This window comes from Chlorocebus sabaeus, chromosome 11 (genome assembly GCF_047675955.1).
Source record: "Chlorocebus sabaeus isolate Y175 chromosome 11, mChlSab1.0.hap1, whole genome shotgun sequence".
NCBI lineage: Eukaryota > Metazoa > Chordata > Mammalia > Primates > Cercopithecidae > Chlorocebus > Chlorocebus sabaeus.
Genome location: NC_132914.1, coordinates 117,033,861 through 117,053,989, shown reverse-complemented (window position 1 = coordinate 117,053,989; position 20,129 = coordinate 117,033,861). Strand labels below are relative to the sequence as shown.

The following is a 20,129-nucleotide window of genomic DNA, read 5'->3' as shown; positions in this document are numbered from 1 at the left end:
TTAGCCTCAAAATAAATAAATAAATAAATAAATAGGAGTTTTTCTTAGGTAGAGAAACTACTCCTAGCATTAGTCATAGAATGCACAAATCTTCAATGTTAGCAAATAGTGCCATACTTTGTTTTTTTTAAATTTCAGAGATTGTGTCCATTTACACGTCTACGGGTACTGTATAAATGTGTGTACCTCCACATCTTTGCAAACACTGTCACATCCTTTTTTTGTTGTTGTTCTCAAATTTGAGTGTTATCGTTTCTCATTGTGACTTTATTTTTCATTTTTTCTGATTATGAACGAGGTTGACACCTTTCATACATTTGTTGGTCATCTGGATTTCCGTTTTGGTGAAGTGCCTGTTTTAAGTATCTCTTCTATAATTTAAAGTGTCCTTTCAGACAGCCTCAATGACTTTCATCAACTCCTTGCAGGGCAGTCAGCCGGGAGATAGAGTAATCAATGTAGGTTGAAGTCAAACTCAAAACATTCGCCGCCTCAGCTGTAGCAGAGAACCATTGGGTTTCCCCAGGTGACAAGTACTTCTACCTTAGCCGCATGAGAGAGAAAGAAGACCAGGCTGAGTAGCCTGGCTGCCTACCTCCTCGCAGGTGGCCGAGAGCAGGGGACAGCGCCCAGGCGACTTCCTCAGGGATCCTAGATAAACAGTCGCGTCCCCAAACGCAGCATCCTGCTTAACCGCCAATTTCAAACTTCCAAGACCTGCCCAGCCGACTTTGCCCTTCCCTTTATCCCATTGGTCGCGAGTCAAAGGAAGATGCAATTTGATTGGCTCTCCTTTTCACTTTCTTCATCACTTTAAGGACGTGGGCGGGGCCTGGCTGAGAAACCCATGTCTATCATAGGAGCGGGCACGCTGATTGGTCTAGACACGGCTGAGACCCGCCCACGCCGTTCCTCTGGTTCAAACGCGGCGGCGGGAGGCGCGGGGCGGAGCAGATCGCAGACCAGCCGGGGCCGCAGAGCGTGAGTCTGAGCCCCTAGACCCAATTCTACCGCACCCTGCTCCGCAAGGCCAGGGGAAGGCCGCCTCCACCCACACCAGTCCCGGCTTTCCCTCCCGCCGTGGGGAGGGCGGTGCTTCCACCCCTAAGGGCTGCGGGAGGCCTGGAGGGTCTTCCCAGGCTGGCTGTGCGCGCGCCCACCCTCCTCAGGAGCCGAGGGGTCTGCCGGGTGGTGCCGGGGCGGGAGGCTTGCTCCTCCCCTAAACCAGGAGGAGCCCTATGTCTCTTCAGCTCTGCCTCCTGTCAGCACTAACTGCTTTATTCTGCCCAGTGTAGTCAGCCAGTTCCTTATTATCCGCGTGATAGCAATTTTCTTAACCTCTCTGTTTCAGTGTCTTCATACCTCGTGCCTATCCCACCACCTCCTGATGCTCCCGCCTCTTTCGCTCTGCTCCAGTCCTTCTGGCCTCTCTGTTATTGTTGGAGAGGCCAGGTCCTGCCTCAGTGCTTTTGGCTTGGCTGTTTCCTTTGCCACAGATATCTTTCTTTCCCCAGATATCAACATGGCTTGCTGGTCACCCGCTTCAGGTCTTCAGGTCTTGGGTCAAATGGTGTCTTCTCTGTGAAGTGTTACTTGACCACATTAAGATTGCACCATCTCACCCCCATTGCCCTTATCTTACTTGGTTTTGTTTTTACCTCGTAGCACTTAACACCTTCCAACAAACTATATATAGTTTGCTTATTTCAGTCATTCATTTAATAACTATTTATTCACACCTATTTATGTGCCAGGCTATGTGTGCCCCCAAGTCTGTGCCCTTGTGGAGCTTCCATTCTAAGGGGGGAGATAATAGACACATTGATAAGTAAGAGAGTATGTCAGATAAGTGTATCACCTCCTGTTACGGTGAGTTGAAATCTGGTGTTTAATCTCCATGATTAGACTGAGCTTCCTAAAACTGGAGTGGTAGCTAATTTTCATCTCCTTGTCCCTGATACCTTGAGGGAGATCAGAATCTCTCAAGCCCTTCCTGCTCAAAACATAGGACATACTTGACTTTTCTGATATCCTTTCAGCACCAGTGGGGAGATGTTAAAGTTCAAATATGGAGCGCGGAATCCTTTGGATGCTGGTGCTGCTGAACCCATTGCCAGCCGGGCCTCCAGGCTGAATCTATTCTTCCAGGTAACAGCCTACCCTGCCAACTTTGCTCACCTGTGTGTTTCCTTGGAGTCTCCTTGTCACTCACCTTTGCTTTTATTTTATTTATTTATTTAGAGTCTCACTCTGTCGCTCAGGCTGGAGTACAGTGGTGCAATCTCAGCTCACTGCAACCTCTGCCTCCTGGGTTCAAGTGATTTTCCTGCCTCCGCCTCCAGAGTAGCTGGGACTATAGGCGCCTGCCACCACACCCGACTAAGTTTTGTATTTTTTTTTTTTTTTTTTTTTTTTTAGTAGAGACGGGTTTCACCATGTTGGCCAGGCTGGAGTCAAACTCCTGACCTCAAGTGATCCTCCTGCCTTGGCCTCCCAAAGTGCTGGGATTACAGGCATGAAATGCGCCAGGCTTGCTTTCCTTATAGGACCAAGGATAATATTTTAGGAGAAATTCTGTTTTGTTTTGCTTGAAACAAGGTCTTCTGTCGACTCTAGGCCTGTGCCACCACTCCCAGCTAATTTTTAAATTTTTTGTAGGGATGGGGTCTCACTATGTTGCCCAGGCTGATATTGAACACCTGACTTCAAGTGAGCCTCCTGCCTTGGCCTCCCAAAGCACTGGGGTTATAGGTGTGAGCCTCTGCACCTGGCCTTCTATTTGGAGTTTTATATGCACTGATTATTTTGGAGAAAGGACACTGTGCAGAAGTAGATAGCTGAACTTGCCTTAGGAGGGAGATCTTTTCATATTTCTCACACTTTACACTTCTGTACTAAAGTTCATTAATTGATTGATTGACAGGGTCTTGCTCTGTGGCTCAGGCTGGAGTGCGCTGGCACAATCACGGCTCACTGTAGCCTTGACCTCCCGGGCTCAAGCGATCCTCCCACTTCAGCTTTCCAAGTAGCTGGGACCACAGGTGTGTGCCACCACACCTGGCTAATTTTTGTATTTTTTGTAGAGATGAGGTTTCACCATGTTGCCCAGGCAGGTCTCGAATTCCTGGGCTTAAGTGATCCACCTGTCGCAGCCTCTGAAAGTGTTGGGCTTACAGGCGTAAGTCACTGCACCAGGGTAAGTTTGCCCTTTTATTGGAGAAAGAAAAATAAATGAACAAAGATGCTTTTTAAAACTACAATTTCTGTGGGTATCATCCTGTTCATTTTCATTGCAGGGATGTTTATTTTTTAAGATTTTAAAAAAAGTTTTGATGAATATCACACCTGTTTAACCCTCATTCCTCTCAAGATAACACATTTCCGTCACCCCAGATGTGTTAAAACTTAATGTCATAAGATTACTTCCAAATAGATTTTTAATTATTTTGTTTCTGATGTATATGGAACACTGGTGAAGTAGAAATCCTTGTTTGATTTATGTATTCATAAGTCAGGGGGACAATAGAGACCGTGAAGATTTAGAATTGAATCCCAGTCCCAGCACTAGTTAGCTGTGTTACTCTGGGTGAGTCAGTTACCTTTTCTGAGTCCATTTGCTGTTCTTTAAAATAGGTTGTAGCCTGTAATCCCAGTATTTTGGGAGGCTGAGGTGGGTGGATTACTTGAGGTCACGAGTTCGAGACCAGCCTGGCCAACATAATGAAACCCCATCTCTACTAAAAATATAGAAAATTAGCTGGGTGTGGTGGTTTCATGCACCTGTAATCCCAGCTACTTGAAAGGCTGAAGCAGGAGAATCGTTTGGACCCGGGAGGCGGAGGTTGCAGTGAGCTGAGATCGTGCCACTGCACTCCAGCCTGGGCAGCAGAGTGGGTGAGACTCCATCTCAAAACAAAACAAAAGAAAACAAAAAAATAACGTAGAGGTTGTAGTACCTAATCCACAGGGTTGTTGTGAGGATTAAATGAGATATTACATATAAAGCATTTAGCACCTTGCCTGGCTGTTAGTAAACCCCTTATAAAAAATGGTAAGTATTGTTAATACTCAGCATAGAATAGTATTAGTTATAATATTAATACTAAATTTCTGTTTCCTTAATAGGAATTATGTTTAGGAAGGTAGTTATGTAGGATACCTGTAAGATGATGAACAATGAAGTATTCTTGATAACTTTTTGTTTTTTTCCAAAATATTAGTATTGGGTGTTTAAACAGATCAGAGTAGAAACAAATTGAAAGCTTAGGTTGTTCTGTGGGACCATCGCCATCAGCATTTTAAGTCTTGACATATTTTTTACAAATGAATAGTCTGTCTTTAGCCTTAGATGGCTGGAGTGCTGCTACTTTTCAGCCCCTTTATCATGCTATTTCAAAATATCTCTAACTTGCTGGGCGTAGTGGCTCATGCCTGTAATCCTTGCACTTTGGGAGGCTGAGGTGGGCGGATTGCTTGAGGTCAGGAGTTTGAGACCAGCCTGGGCAACATGGTGAGACCCCTTCTCTAGTAAAAACACAAAAAATAGCTGACTGTGATGGCGGGTGCCTGTAGTCCCAGCTACTTGGGAGGCTGAGGTGGGAGGATCGCTTGAGCCCTGGAAGCAGAGGTTGCAGTGAGTTAAGATCGTGCCACTGTACTTCAGCCTGGGCGACAGAGCAAGACCTTGTATCTTAAAAAAAAAAAAAAAAAAAAAACATTTCCGACTTACTTATTAAGGGCTTATAATGTGCTGAGTATGTAATAGTTACGGCTTCCAATGTGTCTGGTATAGAACTGGCATGTTTCTGAGTATCCCACTTCAGCCTCATAACAGAGGTAAGGACTATTTTTATTTAAACTTTAAATAAAAAGTTTTTATTTAGGAGACAACAGGCCAGGTGTGGTGGCTCACACCTGTAATCCCAGTACTTCAGGAGGCTGAGGCAGGTGGATTGCTTGAATTCAAGAGTTCAAGACTAGCCTGGGCAAAATAGTGAAACCCCATCTCTACAAAAAATATAAATAATTAGCCAGGCATGGTGGTGTGTGCCTGTAGTCCCAGCTACTCAGGAGGCTGAGGTGGGGGCATAGCTGGGGCCCCGGAGGCAGAGGTTGCAGTGAGCTGAGATTGTGACACTGCACTCCAGCCTGGGTGACAGAAGGAGGCCCTGTTTCTAAATAAATACATAAATAGGAAGCAACAGATGTAGACATATATGGAGGTAGACAAGGCCTTGCCCAAGATCATACACGTTGAGCTTTGCAGATGGAGCCAAGATCAGACTCCATCTTTGGTTGGTCTGACTCTAAAGGCTGACCACATAGCCATTGGGCCATACTGTCTGTGCACGTCAGAGTTTATTAAGTATATCTTGTATTTTATCATTATAACAGGAAGAATTATAGGTACACCCTCAGTTCATCTCTTTTTAATGCTGAGTTCCCCCCACCCAGTAAAGCTATTATTGCAAGTGTGTTATATACCTGTCATTTGCCTTGAGTGATCAGGTAAGGATGCTGTTTGTTCTTTTCCCATATAGTGCTGTTTGAATGAGATTGAGATACAGTAGCAATTTTGTTTCCCATTCAGGTGAGTACTTTACACTGAGTGTCATTTTGTCTCTTTTACTTCTACTCAACAGGATTTCCTAACATGTTCGAGGTCAGTGATTGTCAGACTTTCAGAGCCAGCAAAATTTCCCAAATTGCTGGGTAGACACAGGTTTTCTTATTTTGCCAAGTAAGGATATTTAAAAAAATAATAATAAAAAGAAAAACCTATTATTTTCTTGCCCTTTTATTTCATAAAGGGCATTTTAAGAAACAACAAGACAGGAAGAACATCATCTCAGAATAAAGGACCATTTTTAAATTTGAATACATTTAGTTTTATAAAAAAAGATATGTGGCATTCATTTTTTCTCATTTCACTGCAGGCTGTTGAAAACTTTGTTAAGACCTAGTACTGCATTTGGGAACCCCTGCTTTCGTTGGTCTAAACTCTTGAAGAATACAAGAAACAAAGTGTTTTAGTTTCCTGAGTTAGTGGCAACTATTACTGAAGTGACAGATATGGTGGCCTTGAATGCAGTGCTTCCCAAACCTGACTAAGGTCTGACTCTCTTGGGGACCAGGGTCTCATTCCATTGCCCAGGCTGGAGTGTGGCAGCACAATCTTGGCTCACTACGGCCTTGACTTCTTGGGCTCCAGTGATCCTCCTACCTCAGTCTCACGAGTGGCTAGGACTACAGGATCATGCCATTACACCTGGCTAATTTTTTTTGTTTGTTTGCAGAGATGGGGTCTCGCTGTATTGCCCCGGCTGGTCTTGAACTCCTGGGCTCAAGTGATCCTCCCACCTTGGCCTCCCAAAGTGCTAGGATTCCAGGTGGGAGCCACCTCGCCCTGCTGGGGAACTTGTTAATAAAACAGATCCCAGGCTACAGTCTGGAAAATTCTAATTCAATAGGTTGTGGTGGAGGGGAGGCATAGGACCAGATAATGTGTGTTTGTTTTTTTTCCTTAAATTCTCCAGTGCTCTTGTGATTCAAATGCAGCAGTCCGTTTCTGTTATCAAGTGCTGTGTAACAAAGCAACAATGATTTATTTTTCTTAGGATTCTGTGGATTGGCTGGACTCAGCTAGGTGGTTCTTCTGCTTCATCCTGTGATGTCAGCTGGGGTTACTTGTGGGGCTACATTCAGCTGGGAGTATGTCTGGGACTGGAACATGTGGGTGCTGACTGCTGGCTGGGGCACCTTAGTGTTTCTTATGTGGCCTCTCTTCTCCATGAGGTCTTTCAGTAGTGTAGCCCAGGACTCGTAACTTTTTTTTTTTTTTTTTAAGACGGAGTCTCGACCCGTCGCCCAGGCTGGAGTGCAGTGGCATGATCTCTGCTCACTGCAACCTCTGCCTCTTGGGTTCAAGCGATTCTCCTGCCCCAGCCTCCTGACTAGCTGGGATTACAGGCGCTCACCTCCATGCCCGGCCAATTTTTGCATTTTAAGTAGAGATGGGGTTTCACCACGTTGGTCATGGGGGTCTCCAACTTCTGACCTTGCGAGCCGCCTGCCTTGGCCTCCCAAAATGCTGGGATATCAGGCGTGAGCCACCGCTCCTGGCTGACTTGTAACTTTTTTTGTAAGTAATAAATATTTTAGGCTTTGTGGGTCCTGTAGTCTCTTGCAACCACTCAACTTGGCCATGGTAGCACAAAAGCAGTTAAAGACAATATGTAAATGATGGATGTGGCTGTGTTCCAGTAAAACTTATAAAAAGTCCGTGGGCTGGATTTGGTCCAAGGGCTATAGATTGTACACCCCTGGTCTAGCCCAAGCATCTTTGCATGGTGGCTGGCTTCCCAAAAGTGGAAACTGGAAAGCTGCTTTTTTTTTTGAGAGGGAGTCTTTCTTTGTTGCCCAGGCTGGAGTGTGGTGGTGTGATCTCGGCTCACTACAACCTCTGACTCCCGGGTTCAAGCAATTCTCATGCCTCAGCCTCCCAAGTGGTTGGGATTACAGGTGCCCACCACCATGACCGGCTAATTTTTGTATTTTAGTAGAGACAGGGTTTCACCATGTTGGCCAGGGTAGTCTCAAACTCCTGACTTCAAGTGATCCACCCGCCTTGGCCTCCCAAAGTGCTGGGATGACAGACATGAGCCACCATGCCCGGCCGCTTGACAAGCTTCTTAAAGGCACTGCCCTGAACTGGCACAGTATCTCTTGTGTCACATTCTTTTGGTTGAAGAGAGTCTCAGAGATGGCACAGATACAAAGATAGAAGAAATAGACTCCAGTGCTTAAAGGAAGGAATAGCATGTGCCTACCGAATTGGAGGAACTGTTGGAGGCCATCTTTGCAGCGAGACCACACTATTCATGGCCTGGCACGTGGGACTCACTGCTCTACACCAGGGTTGCAGACTCATGTCTTTGGGGGCCGGGCAGTGAGTATAAATGAGTTAGGTGGGCCAGTTGGAAGATGGAGTCAGACCTGCAGTGAACTCCCGAACACATCTGCTACCGGGAGGGGCAGCATTACTCAGCTCCAGCTCAGCGTCATCAGGCAGGAAGGCGAGGCAGGAAGACGAGGCAGTGTTGCCGGATCTGCCAGTGTTTCAAGAGAAACCAGAGACTCCATTTTTATTTTTTTGTATGGAATCTCCTGATTTTGAAATATTGGCAGATAATTCAAATTATCTTAAACACTACAGGCCAAACAAAACATATCTGTGGGCTAGAGACAGTCTGCCAGTTTGTAACTATTTCTCCAGATCATGAGTAAATTTGGCTTTATGATAGTCACTCAGTTCTCATTACTCTAGGTTGTTCAAATGAATTAAAAAAGCTGAAATTATATGAATAAACCCCTGGGCACACGTGAAAGAAGTGAAAAACCCATGTTTCCTATTGTAGAAACATGGAAGCATGTCAGAGCCAGAGGATCCAGAGGAAGTAGTCTCACTAGCCTCAGACCCTCAGGAGTGAGGGACCTTTTCTTGTTAATGGCCATGCTTGTGCAGTTTTCCCTCCCAGGTGCTGGTGAAAGAAACCCACAGTCCTGGAATCATGGAAGTGATACCATAATGACTGTCGGTTGACGCTGCTTTAAAGAATGAAGCCACAGAATTGTGCTGTTAGCATGTCGTGAGCAGTTAGTTGAGTTGGTGGCTTGTAATTTACTCTGTGTGGATGTTATTGATCAAAGCTTTTCATTATTGACAGTGTCTCCATCTGCTGTTTGCTGTTTTTAGGGGAAACCACCCTTTATGACTCAACAGCAGATGTCTCCTCTTTCCCGAGAAGGGATATTAGATGCCCTCTTTGTTCTCTTTGAAGAATGCAGTCAGCCTGCTCTGATGAAGATTAAGCATGTGAGCAACTTTGTCCGGAAGTGTAAGTTTGGGGAACTTTTTCTTGAAAACTGTCCTGAGAGAGAAGTAGAAAGATGCTTGAGGCAGAATGAGTTACTGGTTGATAGTAGTGGGTAAGAACTCTGGTTCTATATAAGACAGATCCAGGTTCAAGTTCAGGCTGCACCTCTTATAGCTGGGAGACCAGGTAAGTTGGGCTACTTGGTTGCAAGTGACAAACTCAATTCAAAGACTGAATTTAGGACAGGTGCAGTGACTCATACCTATAATCTCAGCCCTTTGGGAAGCCGAGGTGGGCAAATCGCTTGAGCCTGGGAGTTCAAGACCAGCTTGGGCAACATGGTGAAACCCTGTCTCTACAAAAAATACAAAAATTAACTGGGTATGGTGGCTTGCACCTGTGGTCCCAGCTGCTCAGGAGGCTGAGGTGGGAGGATCACTGGAGCCCGAGAGGTCAAGGCTTAATGAACCATGATTGTGCTATTGCACTCCAGTCTGGGTGACAGAGTGAGACCCTGTGTGAATAAAAGAGTGAATTTATTGGCTCATGAAACTGAGAAATCCAGGAATGAGTTAAGTTTTAACTTTAGGCATAGCTGGTTCCAGAAACCTCAATAATACCCTGTGACCTCATGCTTATACTCACTCACGACTGACTTTCTATTAGGCAATGTAGGCACGGTGCTTAGGACCTGTGATATTTAATTTTAATGAATTTAATTAGTTTTAATTAACTGAATTAAATTTTAATTTGTTTTAAAATTACAGGAGAAAATGAATGTAATAATGTATAATGATTCTGGATTACATTCATCTTTATACCAATGTAGTCATAGAATAAAATTTTTGTTTTTTTTGGAGACAAGGTCTTGCTCTATTACCCAGACTGGAGTGCAGTGGTATATCACAGCTTATTGCAGTTTCAACCTTCTAGGCTCAAGCAGTCCTTCTACCTCGGTGGCTGGGACTACAGGCTCACACAACCATGCCCAGCTAATTTTTGCTTTTTTCTGTAGAGATAGGGTCTTACTATGTTACCCAGGCTGGTCTCAAACTCCAGGTTTTAAGCAGTCTTCCTACCTCAGCCTCCCAAAGCTTTGGGATTACAGGCGTTGAGCCACCATGCCTGGCCCCATGAAACATAATTTTTGAATTCTTTTTTGTTTTTAATGGAGGAAGGGGCTGAGGAAGGCAAAAGTACCTAGGGCCTATGAAGTCATATATCGGCCTTGCCTTCACCCTGTTTCTGACTTTGCTTGACTTCCATGTGATGGGGCAGTTGACTGCTGGTGTCCCAGTTTCATACTCTCACATTAGTGTTTTTCAACCAGTGGGTGACTTTGCCCCCTAGATGTTTTCGGTTGTCAGAGCTGGCTGGGGATGGTGGTGTGTGAGGTTGGGGGGAGGGTCCTACTGTCAGTTAATGGGTGAGGCCAGAGATGCTGCCAAACACCTTACAGCGCACAAAGCAGCCCCTGTAACACAGAATTATGTAGCCCACAATGCCAGTAGTGCTGAATTTGAGAAACCCCGCCTTGTACAACATTGCTGTGCAACCAACCACCCTAAATATTAGTGACTTAAAACAATAGTCATTGTGGCTGGGCGCGGTGGCTCATGCCTGTAGTCCCAGCACTTTGGGAGACTGAGGCAGCGGATCACGTGAGGTCAGGAGTTTGAGATCAGCCTGGCCAACATGGTGAAACCTTGTCTCTACTAAAAATACAAGAATTAACTGAGTGTGGTGGTGGGCGCCTGTAATCCCAGCTACTTGGGAGGCTGAGGCAGGAGAATCATTTGAATCTGGGAGGTGGAGGTTGCAGTGAGCCAAGATCTCACCATTGCACTCCAGCCTGGGCAATGAGTGAGACTCTGTCTTTAAAAAAAAAAAAAAAAAGTTATTGTATTACCTCTCGTGTGTGTAAGTTGATTGGACTCAGCTGGGAATTCCTCTGCTCTGTAGTACATTGGCCAGGATTGCCGTCACCTGGGACTCTCCTGGGCTGGAATGTGTGAGAGGGCTTACTCACTGTTTGGTGCCCTGGCTGGGAGACTGGACCCAGCTGGGCCTGTCTCTCTTCATGAAGTCTCAGGGCCTTTTGCTGTCTACATGGCACCTCTATGTGGTCTCTACATCAGAAGTCAAGGAACTACAGCCTGTGTTGCCTATTTTGTAAACAAAGTTTTACTGGAACAGCCACACCCATGTGTTTGTACAGTGCCTATGGCTGCTTTCACAGCATTTTATTTCATTTTATTTATTGTTTTAGAGACAAAGTCTCACTCTGGCTGGAGTGCAGCAGCACAATCATAGCTCACTGTAGCCTCCAACTCCTGGGCTCAGGCAATCCTCCTGTCTCAGCCTCCTCAGTAGCTAGAACTACAGGCCCATGCCACCGTTAACGGCTAATTTTTAAATTTTATGCAGAGATGGGATCTTGCGAGATTGCCTAGGCTGGTCTTAAACTCCTGGCCTCAAGAAATCCTCCCACCTTGGCCTCCCAAAATGCTTGGATTACAGGCATGAGCCACTGTGCCCAGCCCACAACAGCATTTGAGTAGTTGTGATAGAGATCAAATGGCCTACAAAGCCCAAAATAATTCCTGTTTGGCCCATTTCGAAAAGGCTTGCTGACCTCTGAGCTACATGGTCTTTCTAGTAGGACAGCCTCGATGGTAGCTCAGGGTTTCCAAAACACAAAAGTGGAAGCTGCCAGGCTTTCTTAGGGGTTATCCTAGGAGGAACATAGGATCTCTTTGACTGCATTCTATTGTTTGATGCATGCTCTGGGGCTGCTCAAATTCCACCTGAGAGGAAACTACACAAGTCCAAGAGGACTGGGGTATTGGGTGCTATTTTTGGAGACTGGCTACCACACCCTGCCCAATGGTTATCTTCCCTTATCTAGGTTAATACAATCCCAGGGAAGATTCTAACTTGGCTCTGCTTTGGGTCATTTGTCTTCCTGGAGGTGAAGTATTGTGATCGGTTTTGTTGGAGTGCCCAAAGGGGTCAGGGCAGTGTGATTACCAGCACCTCATGGGATGGGGGATGCGTGGTTATGCAAAGGAGCCGGGGATGCTGAGTAGAAAAGAATCAGCATATATTCACTATAGTGCCCTTCGGTATTTTACATGTACTTTGTTCTCAGTTTTCTCATCTGCAAAACGAGAATAATGTAAATCCTTTTTTTGGAGTCTTGCTGTGTTGCCCAGGCTGGAGTACAGTGGCACAATCTCAGCTCACTGCAATTTCCACATCCCGGGTTCAAGTGATTCTCCTGCCTCAGCCTCCTGAGTAGCTGGGACTACAGGGGTGCACCACCACACTCAGCTAGTTTTTTTATTTTTAGTAGAGATGGGGTTTTGCCATGTTGGCCAGGCTGGTCTCAAACTCCTGACTTCAAGTGATCCGCCTGCTTTAGCCTCCGAAAGTGCTGGAATTACGGGCATGAACCACCGCACCCGGTGGGAATAATGTATATCTAGTGAGGCTGTGTTGGGATTGAATGAGTTAATGCACAGACCAGAGTTGTCATGTTGCCTGTCCCATAGGAAACAGTAAATGGTACCCAGTAATCATAACTCTGAACCTCAACAACATTTAATATATTGTATATCTTCAAAATGTACTTGAGATATTTGTTCATCATTCTGTTTTTGTTTGAATAAGCTCCCGCCTTCTTTTTTGAATATTTAAATTTATAAGTAGGGAGTGGGAGGGGAAGGAAATTATGCGACGAGGCTAGCTTACTGAGCCATCTGCAGGCACCTTCATTAGTCTTGAGGCTGTCCTCTGGTTACTTAAGAGCAGTGAATTATCTAGAACCATACAGTGATCAGAAGACTTGGTTTGGTGGAATGTAGATGTTTTTCTAATAGAACTCTCTTCCAGGGAAATGTTTCATATGTTTGAAGAGGTTTCCTGGGGAGTGGTTAAGAGGCCATGATTGAAAATGGGTGATTACATTATGTTTTTTTTCCTCCCCTTTTTGAGTGTCTGTTTTGGAATGTAAGCTTTGTTTTTCCATGTGGAGAAGGGTCCAGCAGCTGCTTCTGCCCAGGTTTTTTGAATCTTCCTATAGGGATGGAGATTTTCTTTGGGGACTGTTAGAGAAAATAGAACAGAGGGTAGCTCTGAAGGATATCTCCAGCAGAAGTACCCCTAGCCTTGGGCCAAGGGAGGGAAGGGAAGGGATTTTTGTCTTTCTTAATGTCTCTTACATCCCCAGTACCTAAAATAGTATCTAGCATATGTTAAGTACTTAATAAATACTTGTTGAATGAGTGTATTGCTGAGTGAACAAAATAAATGTCAAACATTAAGCACAGTATCAGACAATTTGTGTAAAAAATATACAGCAGTGTGATATTAAAACTTGCACAGAGGCCAGGTGCAGTGGCTCATGCCTATAATCCTAGCACTTTGGGAGACCGAGGTGGGCGGATCTTTGAGCTCTGGAGTTCAAGACCAACCTGGGCAACATGGTGAAACCCTGTCTGTACAAAAAAATGCAAAAATTAGCCGGGGCATGGGGGCACACGTCTGTGGTCCCGGCTACTTGGGAGGCTGAGGCTGGAGAATTGCTTGAAGCTGGGAGGTGGAGGTTGCAGTGAGCCAAGATTGTGCCCAGCCTGGGTGACAGAGTGCCAGGTTGCAGTGAGCCTGTGCCAGGTTGCAGTGAGCCAAGATTGTGCCCAGCCTGGGTGACAGAGTGCCAGGTTGCAGTGAGCCTGTGCCAGGTTGCAGTGAGCCAAGATTGTGCCCAGCCTGGGTGACAGAGTAAGACCCTGTCTCAAAACACAAAACAACACCCCCTTCAAAAAAAAAAAAAATCCAAAACCACCACCACAACAAAAAAACTTACACAGAAAAGTGTTGATAATTGTCAAAGTTGGGCTGTTACTGGCAATTTGACAGTAGCTGAATTACTACCATTTCAGCTATATCCACTCTAGATAACACCTTCATATATTTACAGCTTTAGTTCTAATAGCAAATGATAACTTTTGAAAAGTTGTTTTTTTTTTCTTCCTTATTGCAAACATAATATGCAATACAATGTTAAATATAGAAGGTTAAATGTGTATCTGAGTCTGTTCGGGCTATGATAATAGATACCTTAGACTTGGTAATTTATAAAGAATAGAAATTCATTGCTCGCAGTTGTGAAGACTGGGAAGTCCAAGATCAAGGCACTGGCGAATCTGGTGTCTGGTGATGGCTCCCTGCTTCAAAGATGGCGCCTTCTTGCTGCATCTTCACCTGGCAGAAGGGGCAAACATGATTCCTTCAGCCTGTGGTTTTTTTTTTTTGTTAATGTTTAAAACTTTTGGCCTGGCGTGGTGGCTCATGCCTGTAATCCCAGCACTTTGGGAGGTCGAGGAGGGCAGATCACGAGGTCAAGAGATCGAGACCATCCTGGCCAGCATGGTGAAACCTTGTCTGTATACTAAAAATACAAAAATTCACCAGGTGTGGTGGCTTGCACCTGTAGTCCCAGCTAATCAGGAGGCTGAGGCAGGAGAATTGCTTGAACCTGGGTGGCGGAGGTTGCAGTGAGCCAAGATTGCGCCACTGCACTCTAGCCTGGCAACAGAGTGAGACTCTGTCTCAAAAACAAACAAGCAAACAAAAAACAAAAAACCTTTTATTTTAGGTCCACAGGTAAATGTACAGGTTTGTTATGTAGGTAAACTTGTCTTGGGGTTTGTTATAGATTATTTTGTCACCCAGGTACTAAGCCTAGTAACCAATAGTTATTTTTTCAGATTGTCTCCCTCCTCCCTTCCTTTGTCCTCTACTAGGCTCCAGTGTCTGTTGTTCCCTTCTTTGAGTCCTTGTGTTCTCATCCTTTAGCTCTCATTTATACGTGAGAACATGTGGTATTTGCTTTTCTGTTCCTGCATTAGTTTGCTAAGGATAATGTCAGCCCCGTTTTTTTTTTTTTTTTTTTTGATACAGAGTCTTGCTCTGTTGCCTAGGCTGGAGTGCAGTAGCGCGGTCTTTGCTCACTGCAACCTCTGCCTCCCTGGTTCAAGTGATTCTCTTGCCTTAGCTTCCTGAGTAGCTGGGACTACAGGTGTGCACCACCATGCCAGGCTAATTTTTCTATTTTAGTAGAGACAGGGTTTCACCATGCTGGCTTCCAACTCCTGACCTCGTGATCCACCTGCCTTGTCCTCCCAAAGTGCTGGGATTACAGGTGTGAGTCACTACGCCCAACCCAATGTCAGCCTCTTTTTTAAGGGGACTAATCCCATTCATGGGGATGGAGCCCTCATGATTTAACCACTTCCCTAAAGGTCCTACCTCTTTTTTTTTTTTTTTTCGAGACAGAGTCTTGGTCTGTCACCCAGGCTGGAGTGCAGTGGTGCAGTCTTGGCTCACTGCAACCTCCACCTCCTAGGTTCAGGTGATTCTCCTGCCTCAACCTCCCGAGTAGCTGGGATTACAGGTGCCTGCCACCATGCCCGGCTAATTTTTTTGTATTTTTAGTAGAGTAGCGGTTTCACCATATTAGCCAGTCTGGTCTTGAACTCCTGACCTCAAGTGATCCGCCCAAAATGCTGGGATTACAGGTGTGAGCCACTGTGGCCAGCCCCTAAAAGTCCTACCTCGTAATAGTATTACACTGGGGATTATGTTTCAACATGAATTTTGCGGGGGCAAGGGGCACAAACATTTAGATTATAGCACATCACATACATGGTAAGAGAAAAGTCCCTCCAAATCTTACCTGAGATAATCACTGCTAACAGATTGCTGTATAGTATTCCAATTTTGTGTGTGCCTTAAAAATATTTATTATGGAAATTTAAAAACATACCCCAAGGTGGCCAGGTGTGGTGGCTCACGCCTGTAATCCTGGCACTTTGGGAGCCCGAGGCGGGTGTATTACTTGAGGTCAGGAGTTTAAGACCAGCCTGGCCAAAATGGTGAAACCCAGTCTCCTAAAAATACAAAAATTAGCCGGGTGCGGTGGGCACTTGTAGTTCCAGCTACTCGGGAGACCAAAGCATGAGAATTGCTTGAACCCTGGAGGCGGAGGTTGCAGTGAGCCAAGACACGCCACTGCACTACAGCCAGGGCGACAGAGTGAGACTGCATCCCAGAAACAAACAAACAAACGTTATTTTTTCAAATAGTTATTTTTTTCAAATTGTCTCCCTCCTCTCATCTTGGTTTGTTTAAACCAGAGAAAACTCCTGCCTGTAAGGAATATGTGTTCTAACGGAGACTGAGCCATCTTGTTATGGGCAGACTTGTAGGCTGTTTCAACTTTCCTGTTGATAAACCTTTAGGTGGTTTCTGATTATTTTTCTGTTACAACAGTTTTTATCGTGCACATCTTTGTATATTCTTTTTTGAGCACATGTGCAAGTATTTCTGTAGACAATGGATGATTCCTAGAAATTGAAAGGTTGAATTACCATGTTCCAAAAAAGGAAGCAATACACCCCGCTATGTTGGCTTTTGCTCTTGGGTCCAGATGATATCTGACAGAGTTATTCTCTGATTGCATTTTCTTTTCTTTTCTTTTCTTTTCTTTTTTTTTTTTTTTTTTGAGACGGAGTTGGAGTTTCGCTCTTGTTGCCTAGGCTGGAGTGCAATGGCGTGATCTCAGCTCACTGCAACCTCTGCCTCCCAGGTTCAAGCGATTCTCCTGCCTCAGCCTCCTAAGTAGCTGGGATTACAGGCATGCACCACCACACCTGGCTAATTTTTTGTATTTTCCATAGAGATGGGGTTTCACCATGTTAGCCAGGATGGTCTTGAACTCCTGACCTCAGGTGATCCACCTGCCTCGGCCTCCCAAAGTGCTGGGATTACAGGCGTGAGCCATGGCGCCTGGCTCTATGACTGCATTTTCACAGTGCTTTGGGTCCTTATCTCTACCTCAGTGCCTCAATATTCAATGCCCACTGGGCCCTTAGATACTGCAGCTAAAAGTGCACAGGGGTGAAGAGTGATGTGACGGTTTTAGGGTCACAGAAGTAGCTGGTATAGAGAGAAGTTGTGAAATTCTTTTTTTTTTTTTGGAGACAAAATCTCACTCTATCCCCCAGGCTGGAGTGCAGTGGCTTGATCTCAGCTCATCACAACCTCTGTCTCCCTGGTTCAAGTGATTCTTATGCCTCAGCCTCCCGACTAGCTGGGATTATAGGCATGTGCCACCACACCCAGCCAATTTTTGTATTTGGTAGAGATGGGGTTTCACCATGTTGGCCAGGCTGATCTTGAACTCCTGACCTCGGGTGATCCACCCACCTGGGCTTCCCAAAGTGCTGGGATTACAGGCCTGAGCCATTGTACTGGTCTTTTTTTTTTTTTTTAAATAATCATAGGCTTGAATGTAGCCTCTCATCTGTTTGCCTTAATAATCCAAAAGTCTTTAGGTAAAGAAATGGAGATTTGAAATGGCTTCTCAGAATTCCAAGATAGTATTGTCGTGGTTTTGCCTGCAAAGCAACGTGGTCTGTCTCCTTGTGCAGCTGAGATACCTGGTGGTCGCCAGTGACAGACCCAGTTATTAAGTTGGACACCGCTGTAAGCAACTTTGTAAACAATCCAAGCCACAATGAAGAATTAGGAGAGATTGACTTTGTGTATGAGCAATAAGAAAATCCACTTCAATCCAGCGAGTTTTTGGGGAATTATAATTCAAAACTCAAATACTTGATCTGAAAGAAACTTGGAAAGAGACAGGGAAGGAAGACGGGCTTGTTACAGCATTGTCAGGGCAAAAGGAAAATACTGTATAGCTTTTAATTTTGCTTCTTCATGGCGTTCCCCATGTAGATGCCCTAGATTTGTTTTTTACAGTGGTCACGACTTCATGTGGATCCACCCAGCACTCTTGCCTGGTTCCCCAAGGGACCAAGGGAAGGTGTATTCAGGATGACTGCTGAAGTGAGGGGTGGGGTCTGTGGCTGAGAAGACTCTAATACCGTGGCACTCATTATATATGCCTTTGACCCAAGAGATTTCAGCTCCACCTGTGTAACAAAGGAAGAGGGTGGGCAAGACCAGTTACAGTTGCAGGCTGAGTGTGATAGTTCATGCCTGTAATCCTAGTGCTTTGGGAAGCCAAGTTGGGAGGATTGCTTTAGTCCAGGAGTTTGAGACCAGCCTGGGCAGCATAATGAGACCCTACCTGTACATATGGTAGTGTGCACTATAGTCCCAGCTACTTGGGAGAATGAGGTGGGTGAAGATCCCTTGAGTCCAGGAGTTCGAGGCTGCAGTGAGCTATGATTCTATGATTTCACCACTGCATTCCAGGCTGGGCAACAGAGCAAGATCATGTTCTTTTTTTTTTTTTTTTTTTTTGAGGTGGAGTCTCTGTCACCCAAGCTGAAGTGCAGTGGTGCGATCTCTGCTCACTGCAACCTGCACCTCCCAGGTTCAAGTGATTCTCCTGCCTCAGCCTCCTGAGCAGCTGGGATTGCAAGCAGCCACTCATGCACAGCTAATTTTTGTATTGTTAGTAGAGATGGGAGTTTCACCATGTTGAACTCCTGACCTTAGGTGATCCACCCACCTCGGCCTCCCAAAGTGTTGGGATTACAGGTGTGAGCTACTATGCCTGGCCAATTGTGTCTCTTAAAAAAAAAAAAGAAAAAAGAAAATGAAAAAAATGACATTGGCCAACTCATTAAAATGCCAGTCACTGACTGTGGTATGAAATGGCTTTTCCCTTTGATGGACCAAGTCCGTCTCATTGGGTGAGCCACTTGCAGGACTGAGTATGACTCTAGAATGTAACTGCTAACCTTATCTGCTGCCCAGCCATTGAAATGGCCATCCCTTCCAGTTCCAGAAGATTCCAGTGTGTGTTTGGGATTTTAAGACAGTCCCTTGGTCTTTAGTGTGGCATCATTCTGCCGGATTCTTCAGGGTAATTTTGATTATAAGAATTGCTTGCCTGCCCATGTTGTGTAATGCCTGTATATGATGCTGTTCCCTTGTAATGTGCAGGATTAAATTTTTGGGTCAGCCACTGCTGCTCCCCTTCATTCCTGCAGGTCATTAGGATCATCGCACATCTAGCGATGTATCAGATCAGTGTATCTAGAGTGTTAATAAACATGTTAGATTCCAAATCTGCTGTCCATTTAGTCCATACTTCATACGTTGAGGATCTCCGACTGAAAGATTAGACTTGGAAAAAGAATGAGACTGTATGGTAAGAAAAAGATAGTTGCAAATCCATTTGGACATGTGGCATGTCAGCCCTGCAGAGCAGATGTCAGGGCCCCATTTGGTTCTCTGAGTGCTAAGCCCTTCTGCCTACCATGCTTTTTTTTTTTTTTTTAATTTTTATTTATTTATTTATTTTTGGAGATGGAGTCTTGCTCTGTCGCCCAGGCTGTGATGCAGTGGCAAAATCTCGGCTCACTGCAAGCTCCGCCTCCTGGGTTCACACCATCCTCCTGCCTCAGCCTCCCGAGTAGTTGGGACTACAGGTGCCCGCCACCACATCTGGCTTATTTTTTTAGTAGAGATGGGGTTTCACCATGTTAGCCAGGATGGTCTTGATCTCCTGACCTTGTGATCCGCCCACCTCAACCTCCCAAAGTGCTGGGATTACAGGTGTACCACTGTGACCGGCCTCCATGCTTTGTTTTTTTAGAGACAGAGTTTCACTCTGTCACCCAGATTGGAGTGCAGTGACACGATCTCAGCTCATTGCATCCTCTGCCTCCCAGGTTCAAGTGTTTCTTGTGCCTCAGCCTCCCGAGTAGCTGGAATTATGGGCATGCACCACCACACCTGGCTAATTTTTGTATTTTTAGTAGAGATGGGGTTTCACCATGTTGGCCAGGCTGGTCTTGAACTCTGACCTCCAGTGATCCACCTGCCTAGGCCTCCCAAAGTGTTGGGATTACAGGTGTCAGCCACCATGCCCAGCCCCCTCTGCCCCTTTAAGCACTGCCACATATTAAATCTACGAAGGCATTACTGATACAATCCAAGGAAGATGAACCTTGGGCTAGTGGGATAAAACTAAGCACATGTAGTTTGAATGGCATGACCTGGAAGCCAGGTCCCAAGTTGGTCTAAATTAGACTCTTGTTGACTATGTCACACTGTAAACCAGTCTAAATGCTGATAAGCATGCTTGACCAAACACTGCCCTGCAGCCTTCAGAGAGGAAGAAGGAAAACATAATTTGTATCCTCTCTCCCTATTTTCTGAGTCTATGGGATTCAAATTGTAGCTGCCATGGAAACTGTACTTTGGAATTTC

At 45.2% G+C, this 20,129-nt stretch overlaps 1 protein-coding gene across 5 annotated transcripts in view; it reads left to right on the top strand.

The window, feature by feature from the left end:
• The first annotated feature begins 919 nt into the window (after positions 1-919).
• CIT (citron rho-interacting serine/threonine kinase) overlaps positions 920-20,129 on the top strand; it is a 195,000-nt gene continuing 175,790 nt past the window's right edge. For 3 of the 5 annotated variants that reach the window (XM_008004911.3, XM_008004908.3, XM_008004906.3), the window contains exons 1-3: positions 920-981; positions 2,040-2,148; positions 8,756-8,897. In XM_008004911.3, coding sequence (XP_008003102.2) covers positions 2,053-2,148; positions 8,756-8,897 — 238 coding nt within the window. In that variant the 5' untranslated portion in view covers positions 920-981; positions 2,040-2,052. Of the gene's footprint in view, positions 982-2,039; positions 2,149-3,083; positions 3,197-8,755; positions 8,898-20,129 lie in introns of those variants that run through there. The other 2 variants (XM_073021145.1, XM_073021144.1) reach the window with 1 other exon arrangement.